The sequence below is a fragment of the Muntiacus reevesi genome, chromosome 1, assembly GCF_963930625.1.
Source record: "Muntiacus reevesi chromosome 1, mMunRee1.1, whole genome shotgun sequence".
Taxonomy (NCBI): domain Eukaryota; kingdom Metazoa; phylum Chordata; class Mammalia; order Artiodactyla; family Cervidae; genus Muntiacus; species Muntiacus reevesi.
In genome coordinates, this window is record NC_089249.1 from 188,527,847 (window position 1) to 188,537,863 (window position 10,017).

At 40.8% G+C, this 10,017-nt stretch overlaps 1 protein-coding gene across 1 annotated transcript in view; it reads left to right on the forward strand.

Annotated features, from left to right (window-relative positions):
• Positions 1-9,345, forward strand: part of LOC136155953 (olfactory receptor 7A17-like) — a 61,139-nt gene extending 51,794 nt beyond the window's left edge. The window contains exons 3-6 of the mRNA XM_065918214.1: positions 4,290-5,200; positions 6,763-6,876; positions 8,052-8,228; positions 9,274-9,345. Of these exons, the coding sequence (XP_065774286.1) occupies positions 4,290-5,200; positions 6,763-6,876; positions 8,052-8,228; positions 9,274-9,345 (1,274 nt within the window). The remainder of the gene's footprint in view (positions 1-4,289; positions 5,201-6,762; positions 6,877-8,051; positions 8,229-9,273) is intronic.
• Positions 9,346-10,017: the final 672 nt, after the last annotated feature.

Sequence of the window (10,017 nt, forward strand, 5' to 3'; positions counted from 1 at the left end):
GTGGGTTGCATTCCCTCCTCCAGGGGATCTTCCTGACCCAGGAATTAAACCTGCCTGTCTTATGCCTCCTGCATTGGCAGGCAGGTTCTTTACCACTAGCATCACCTTGTATGTCCATGTTTCTATATGAGTTCACATATATTCACATATCTTCCTGAAAGTACAATAGTGATCATAGCAGTTGAAGTCTCTTGTGATTAGGATTTTGCATTTTCATGGTGAAGTAATAGTACAATGAACAGCTATCATAATATAAATTCTATAGGCATGAATCCTATGAAAAAATATATTCAGGACAAAAGGATCGATTGACATGGTACCTGTAGAGTTTACAGAGTATAGTTTGAAAACCCTTTTGCATGTTGAACAAAGACCAGAATAGTGGGGTATGCTCATCAAATTTATTTTTAAAAATGTGATAGTGCATAAACTCCAAGAATAACAAACACACAGTGCCCGCATAAGGAAACTGGGAAAGAGCTTGTCGCATTCCCTATAGAACAGTAGAAAATTCGTCAAATAAATGGAAAAGATTCAGGAAAAAAGTCTTCTATTGCTTTATATAAATAACATGTTTAGCTTTTGCTGTCTTCCTTTGGATATTCATTTTTGTTGGTTTATTTACTTTGCCCATTTTTCTTTTGGGGTAGTCAAATATTTCAGGTTTCTTTCATTATAAAAGTATAACTGTTTCTATCATGGCAAACATGTATTTTCTTTTTGAAAATCATTTTTCCTGGGCATCAAGTAGAGATACCTGGAATTAGAATGCTGCCGAACAAAGGAAGCTTTAATACATCACATAGTTTCAGGGACCATTCAGATCAGTTCAGCTCAGTCGCTCAGTCGTGTCTGACTCTTTGCAACCCCATGAATTGCAGCATGCCAGGCCTCCCTGTCCATCACCAACTCCCACAGTTTACTCAAACTCATGTCCATTGAGTTGGTGATGCCTTCGAGCCATCTCATCCTCTGTCATCCCCTTGTCCTCCTGCCCCCAAACCCTCCCAGCATCAGGGGCTTTTCCAATGAGTCAGTTCTTCACATCAGGTGGCCAAAGCATTGGGGTTTCAGCTTCAGCATCAGTCCTTCCAACGAATATCCAGGACTGATCTCCTTTAGGATGGACTGGTTGGATCTCCTTGCAGTCCACAGGGCTCTCTAGAGTCTTCTCCTACACCACAGTTCAAAAGCATCAATTCTTCGGTGCTCAGCTTTCTTCACAGTCCAACTCTCACATCCATACACGACCACTGGAAAAACCATAGCCTTGACTAGATGGACCTTTGTTGGCAAAGTAATGTCTCTGCTTTTTAATATGCTATCTAGGTTTCATGACTTTCCTTCCAAGGAGTAAGTGTCTTTTAATTTCATGGATGCAATCACCATCTGCAGTGACTTTGGAGCCCCAAAAAAATAAAGTCTGACACTCTTTCCACTGTTTCCCCATCTATTTGCCATGAAGTGATGGGACCAGAGCCATGATCTTGGTTATCTGAATGTTGATCTTTAAGCCAACTTTTTCACTCTCCTCTTTCACTTTCATCAAGAGGCTGTTTAGTTTCTCTTCACTTTCTGCCATAAGGGTGGTGTCTGCATATCTGAGGTTATTGATATTTCTCCAGGCAATCTTATTTCCAACTTGTGCTTCTTCCAGCCCAGCGTTTCTCATGATGTAATCAGCATAGAAGTTACATAAGCAGGGTGACAATATACAGCCTTGACGTACTCCTTTTCCTATTTGAAACCAGTCTGTTGTTTCATGTCCAGTTCTAACTGTTGCTTCCTGACCTGCATACAGGTTTCTCAAGAGGCAGGTCAGGTGGTCTGGTATATCCATCTCTTGAAGAATTTTCCACAGTTTGTTTGATCCACAGAGTCAAAGGTTTTGGCATAGTCAATAAAACAGAAATTGATGTTTTCCTGGAACTCTCTTGCTTTTTTGATGATCCAGCAGATGTTGGAAATTTGATCTCTGGTTGCTCTGCCTTTTCTAAAACCAGCTTGAACATCTGGAACTTCACAGTTCATGTATTGCTGAAGCCTGGCTTGGAGAATTTTGAGCATTACTTTACTAGCGTGTGAAATGAGTGCAATTGTGTGGTAGGTGGAACATTGTTTGGGATTACCTTTCTTTGGGACTGTAATGAAAATTGACCTTTTCCAGTCCTGTGGCCACTGCTGAGTTTTCCATATTTGCTGGTATACTGAGTGCAGCACTTTCACAGGATCATCTTTCAGGATTTGAAATAGTTCAACTGGAATTCCTTCACCTCCACTAGCTTTGTTCGTAGTGATGCTTTCTAAGGCCCACTTGACTTCACATTCCAGTATGTCTGCCTCTAGGTGACTGACACACCATCGTGATTATCTGGGTCATGAAGATCTTTTTTGTACAGTTCTTCTGTGTATTCTTGCCACCTCTTAATATCTTCAGCTTCTGTTAGGTCCATACCATTTCTGTCCTTTATAAAGCGCATCTTTGCATGAAATGTTCCCATGGTATCTCTAATTTTCTTGAAGAGGTCTTCAATCTTTCCCATTCTGTTGTTTTCTTCTATTTCTTTGTATTGGTCGCTGAGGAAGGCTTTCTTATCTCTCCTTGCTATTCTTTGGAAGTCTGCATTCAAATGGGAATATCTTTCCTTTTCTCCTTTGCTTTTCACTTCTCCTCTTTTCACAGCTATTTGTAAGACCTCATTGCTGCTGCTGCTAAGTTGCTTGAGTCGTGCCCGACTGTGCGACCCCATAGACGGCAGCCTACCAGGCACCTCTGTCCATGGTATTCTCAAGGCAAGAACACAGGTGTGGGTTGCCTTTTCCTTCTCCAATGCGTCAAAGTGGAAAGTGAAAGTCAAGTCGCTCAGTGGTGTCCAACTCTTCGAAACCCCATGGACTGCAGCCTACCAGTCTCCTCTGTCCATGAGATTTCCCAGGCAAGAATACTGCAGTGGGTTGCTATTGTCTTCTCATCAGAGCTTATTAAATCTTTTACCCTCCAATGTCTATTTCATTTCCCTGTCTTCTCTCTCCCTCCATCTCTCTTTCACACACACACATACTTTTTTGTTTCTTTAAATATAAAGCTGAAAGTGATCATAAAAATGCATCCCAGGTTTGTTGGTCCATGGGCAGTCTATGAACTGGAATTTCTGGGTAGCATTTACACATTCTGTAGGAGAAAGATTATCTGGCATGATCAGCTTGAGTTATAATGGTATATGGTGTGAGGAGTATGTTTGTGGGTGAGAAATGTGTAGTAGCAACATAGTCCAGGATGACACGGTGTGAATGTGTGTGTGTGTGCACGTGTGTGCTTGTTCCTTGAAGGCAGTTCTTCAAGCAGAGGTGCTTGGACTCATATGTTAAGGTGCCTCATCACAGAGCCCAGACCTCAGTCAGCAGAAGGTACTAAGGACAGGAGAAGTTTTAATTCACAGCATGCTTTTGAAACTAAATTCACAAAGTTCAAGGAACAAGCATTTTCCTTAGGTCCTTTGTAGTGGCCATTCCCTTGCCAGGCACATATTTCTCTTGATATCATACTAGATCCTTCTTTCCCTTGCTTGAGTTATCTGTTCAATTGTCACCTTGTTTGCTAGCCTTACTTGAACACTCAGTACATGAAAATAACTCCTACTACTCTCTTTTATATCTAGTTGTGTTTTTTTCATCACAGCTGTTATTACTTGACATATTAAATTATATTTTACTTGCACATCATCTTTCACCATCACTGGATTGTGAAAACTTCCATTTTTCAACACCATATATTTGTTACCTGTATCTGTTTGGAGGAACTTGCCAGGTGGTCAGTGATAGAGAATCTGCCTGGCAATGCAAAAGAGGCGGATTCAATCCCTGGGTTGAGAAGATCACCTGGAGAAGAAAATGGCACCCCATTCCAGTATTCTTGCCTGGGAAATCCCATGGACAGAGCAGCCTGGCAGGCTACATACAGTCCCGGGGGTTCTCAAAAGTGCCAGATCCGGCTTAGGGACTAAACAACATGTGTTTTGAACATTGTTGACAGTCAATATATATTGTTGAAATGTATGAAAATATTTCTTATTACAACTGTAGAATGCATGATTTCTCTGGGAATATGCTGAGAATGGGCCAAAAATGCCCCATAGAGATGAAATAGAACTTTTCTAAATACAAAATATTAAACTTAATTTACTGAGAGCAAAATAGAAATTGCACTATGTGAGTTATGCCAATTTGTGTGAAAATCACTCATGCTATTTTTATTTCTCCTGGTAGTCACCTCCACCACATGGAATCAGGTAACAATACACAATTTTCTGAATTTTTTCTTCTGGGATTCTCAGCGGATCCAGAATTGCAGCCCCTCATCTTTGGGCTTTTCCTCTCCATGTACCTGATTGCTGTGTTTGGAAATCTGCTCATTATCCTGGCCACCATCTCTGACTCCCACCTTCACACCCCCATGTACTTCTTCCTCTCCAACCTGTCCTTTGTAGACATCTGCTTCACCTCCACCACCATCCCAAAGATGCTTAAGAATATCCAGACCCAGAGCAAAGTCATAACCTATGAAGGCTGTACCATCCAGGTGTATTTTTACATATTCTTTGCAGGATTAGATGACTTCCTCCTGACAGTGATGGCCTATGACCGCTTTGTGGCTATCTGCCACCCCCTGCACTACATGGTCATCATGCACCCCCGGCTCTGTGCGCTGCTGGTGCTGGTGTCCTGGATGATGAGTGCTATGAATTCTTTGTTACAAAGTTTAATGGTTTTGCGACTGACCTTCTGTACAGAGGTGGAAATTCCCCACTTTTTTTGTGAACTCAATCAGATAGTCCAACTTGCCTGTTCTGACACCTTTCTGAATGACATGGTGATGTATTTGGCATCAGTGCTTCTAGCTGGTGGGCCATTTGCTGGTATCATTTACTCTTACTCTAAGATAGTCTCTTCCATACGAAGAATCTCATCAACTCAGCGAAAATTTAAAGCATTTTCCACTTGTGCATCTCATCTCTCAGTTGTCTTATTATTCTATTGTACAAGCCTAGGAGTGTACCTTAGCTCTGCTGCTACACACAGCTCACACTCAAGTGCAACAGCCTCCGTGATGTACACTGTGGTCACACCCATGCTGAACCCATTCATCTACAGCCTGAGGAACAAAGACAGAAAGAGGGCTCTGAAGAGAGTCTGTGGGATAGTAGGTATAAGAAGGCCAACTGTCCTGGGGCAGATGAAGTGCCCTTGATTGCACTGCTCAAAGTCTGAGAATCAGTAATTGTGACAGTCTTCTCAGTGTGGAATAAAATTCACTCCTACTTATTTCCTTGGATATCCATTTTTATAAAAATTCAACTTTTTATACAATCTCAGTTACTCACTTTATTAAACTTTCTTTTCATTCTCTCATTTAGGTATTGTTTTAAAGTTCTGCTTTTTTCTACTGCAAAATTTTCCAAATTTTGGATAGGAAATGTTTTATTTTTTATGGAGTGTCATGAGGAATAATACTTTCTTAAATGACAAAAGTCATCCTGAGTAATTTTTGCCTTGCTTTCTGGAAAAAATTGTAATGAGATATATTACTCATGTAAAAAAGTATACAAGTCAGATCGAAGGCAATTTATATAATTTTATAAAAGGGTGGACTGAATCAGAGGATGCGGAGCTATGAATAAGGAGAGTTGATTGCAATGTTACAGGCAAACTTTCAATTCCACAAGGTGCCATTGCTCCAAGCTCTGCATTATTTAACGGTCAAATCTTTCTATGTGCATAGTGTGCCTATATACCTCATGATGAAAGATGACTCACTAGAGAGCTTGTCTGCCTATCCAGTCATGTGGTTCAGGTCACAATTTGAACAAACATGTTTGCCAATGTCCTGCTTACCTGGGAGGAAACTGCAATGGAATAACTTTTTTATATAATTATCTGTCATACAATTAAAAATCAGAGTAGTGAATACTATCTTTAAATATCATAATAAATGCATAGAATGTGATTATTGGAGTTTATCTCCAATAATTTGTTAGTTCTATACCATTTTGGAGTTGATCTCCAGTAATTTGTTAGTTCTATACCATTTTGTTTTTTATTCTGTTACTTGGTGCTGCATAACCATTCATCCTAACAGTAAGTGTTCTAAACGATGTCTTTATTATCAAATGAGATTTAATATTAAGGAGTTGTTCTGATCTCTGCGGTGTTTCTCATGAGTCTATGTTTCTCTGTAATTCTATATGTTGGACTCTAAAGCTCATCCATGAGGTTGTATGGAGCCATGTAGTAACTCTTTCCTCACTAATATATGATAGTCTACTCCATATATTTGTGTATTTTAATTAATGCTTATGCATGTGTCCTCAGTGGTGTCTGATCTTTGTGACCTCATGAACTGTAGCTCACCAGGCTCCTCTGTCCATGGGATTCTCCAGGTAAGAATACTGGAGTGGGTTGCCATTTTCGCTTCTGGGGATTTTCTTGACCCTGGGACCAAACCTGCATCTCCTGCATTGGCAGGTGGATTCTTAACCACTGAACCCCCTCAGAAGCCCCAGTTTTAATCTTATAGCTTGTGGGGGAAAGTTTAACAGGGTGACTTTAGTATTATGGTAGCAGAAGACACTCCCTTTGTCTCTCCCGGTCAATCTCCAACTTGTAGATAACATCATGCATAACTAAATTTTTTTCTACCCAACACATTGGGACACCAGACATACACAAAGTTGTACATGTGAAGGTGAGTGCGTTTTCACATAGAGGCGGTGGATCCAGGGGAACAGCAGAGGCAGTGATGCTGATCCCAGCCCCATGGCTGAGGCAACTGAGCCCATAGCCCCAGAACTCCTGGTAGTACCCCTGGAGATGGTGCCTGTAACCTTGGCCTCCTGGATGCAGCGGCACCTGCGGCCACAGGGAACCTGGCACCAGTGGTGGGGGGGCCCTCAAACAAGGTCACCCTGGATGTGGCAATAGCACCAACCAGTCTGGTACCCCCAGCAAAGATGCCAACACATCAGGGACACTGACAGCACCAGGTCACCAGTGATGCTGGAGGCACAAACACTGATGGCAAGGACAATGACAACGCCTCTGGAAGAGGCCATGAAATGCAAAACATGCAGTTCCTCAAATATAGCCAGAAGCAGCTCATGTGAAAGAAACCAAAAATTGTGCCACAAAATCACTTAATTGAAAAACGTAGAAGGACCTCTGTTAGTAATCTAATTGAATTGTTAGAATCAAAGAGTACAAGGCTTTGCCTACATAAGAAAACTGTTTGCTCCTTCAAATGCATGGACAGAGGAACAACCCTCTGAGCACCATGAAAAACCACAGCAACATGGAATCACAAAAAGAACACGGCAGTTTTCCATGAACTAATTTAAAGTCAGGAAAGATTGTGATCTAGCAAGAGGAGAATTCAAATAGTGTCATGAAGAAGCTCAACAAGCTACAAGAAAACTCACAAAGACATTTCAGTTAGCTGAGGAATAAAAATAATGACCATAAGGAACAGTTTCCAGAATGATGAAACCCCTTAAACATAAGTAAACAGAAATTCTGGTGCTGAAGAACTCAGTAACTGAGATGAAGGATGAGTTGCAAAGCACTGGAAGTGGAGACCATATGGAGTAGAGAGACTGAGTTCAAAGGTAGAATGATTCAGGTAGATGTGAGGACAGAACTGAGATTTTTTTTTTTTTTTTTAATGAAGATATTCTCTGCGAAAATTCTGACTCTACCGGAAGGGTAAGAAGGATACTGGGTGTCTCAAATGCAGAAGAGAGGGAGAAAGGATCAGAGAGATTATGCATAGAAACAATAGCTGAGAATTTCCCAAGTCTGAGGAAGGAACCGAATGCACACTTCCACAGAGGTATTATAATAAGACACATGAATGTTTCAGTGCAAAAGACCTTCTCCAACACACACATATTAAAACTGTCAAAAGTCAATGAAAGAAAAGACTTAGCTTGTGGGTCAGTAGGTAAGAATCTGCCTGCCAAGGCAGGAACAGGCGTTGGGTTGATCCCTGTTCGGGAAAGATTCCACACGCCCGAGAGTCTCGAAGCTGGGGCACCGCGACTGCTGAGCCTGCAGTACGGAGCCCGCGCTCTGCAGCCAGAGAGGTCAGCGCGGTGAGAAGTCCTCCTACCGCAGTGAAGAGTAGCGCCCGCCCCTCCGCAACCAGAGAAAGCCCCGGCAGAGCAAGGCGGACTCCGGTCGGTCAGCAAAAACCACTACAATACTGTAAAGTAACTAGCCTCCAACTAATAAAAGTAAATGGAAAAAAAAAAAAAAGAAAGAAATCAAATAAATAAATAATTTTTTTTTCAAAAGTCAGTGAAAGAATGCTGTTTTTATATACTAGTATGTATATTTAAAATATGCAGTCAACAAGGGCCTAGGGAATTAAAGACAGGGAAATAAACTCAATATCTTGTAATAATATATAGTGGAAAAAGAATCTAAAAAAGAATCTATCTATATATATATATGTATATAATTTTGCTGTACACCTGGAACTAATATGACACTGTAAAACAATTACATTTTAAAAAAAGTTATTAAAAAGAAAGAATATTAAAGGTATCCAGGAAAAAAAGTGAGCACCCTGCAAAGATACCCACATTGGATTATCAACAAAGTTCTTAGCAGAGACTCCACAGGCCAAGAGAGAATGGAATATCATTCTCAAACTATCGTGATATAAAAACTGCTAGCCAAGAATCCTCCATCCAGCAAAGGTATCCTTTCCATATGAAGAAGAAATAAAAGCTCTCCCAGATAAAGAAAAGCTGAGGGAGGTCAGCACCCAGAACTGTCTTATAAGCAAAGTTGAAGTGTTCTCTTCTACTTGAAATGAGAAGGCAAAATTACCCAAAAGATCAGGTTGATAGGCAGAAACAGAAAAACTATATATCAGACTAAGACAACTCCATTAAATAAATGAACACATAACCATATTAAAAATGGGTAGAGGACCCTCAATAGACATTTTCTCCCAAGGAAGACATACAAATGACCAACAGACACAAGAAAAGTGGCTTAACATCATTAATCTTCAAAGAAACAGAAACCAAAATTGCAAGAGGTACACCTTCCACAGGAAGAATGGCTATTACAAAGAGACAGAAATCCACAAGTTGATGAGGGCCACATGAGACCAGGAAATGTTACACGAATTTCACAATTCCTTCTTCTGCAATTATCAGAGAAACCAGAACTGCAGCACCTTATATTTGCACATTTTCTCCCATGTTCCAGATCACTTTACTTATGAACCTGCTCATTATCCTGGCCACCATCTCTGACTCCCACCTCCACACACCCATGTAATTCTTTTCCAATCTGTTCTTTTAAGATATGTTTCACATTCACCACCATCCCAAAGAAAGCAAAGCCATAATCTGTGAATATACTGTTACCTACTCTTTGGGCAGCATTATACTGACCACAAAGACCTATGATCGCTTCATGGCCGTCTGTCAAACTCTGCACTACCCGGTCACCATGAACATCCCCCACCCCCAACACACACATTTTGTGGACTGCTGGTTCTGGTTTTTGGTTCTTGAGTGCCCTGCATTCTTTGTTACAAAGATGAACAGTGTTGCAACAGTCCTTCTGTACCTTCTTGAAATTCTGTACTTTTCCTGTAAAAGCAAATAAGAGGTCCATCCAGTCAATTGTGACATCTTTCTTAATGACATGATGCTGTAATTTGAAACTGTTGTAATCCAGGTTTAATGGACTGGTTCCAAATTGGGAAAGGAGTACGTCAAGGCTGTATATTGCCACTCTTCTTATTTAACTTATATGCGGAGTACATCATGAGAAATGCTGGGTTGGATGAAGCACAAGATGGAATCAAGATTGCCAGGAGAAATAGCAATAACCTCAGAAATGCAGATGACACCACCCTTATGGCAGAAAGTGAAGAGGAACTAAAGAGCCTCTTGATGAAAGTGAAAGAGGAGAGTGAAAAAGCATTCTTAGAACTCAACATTC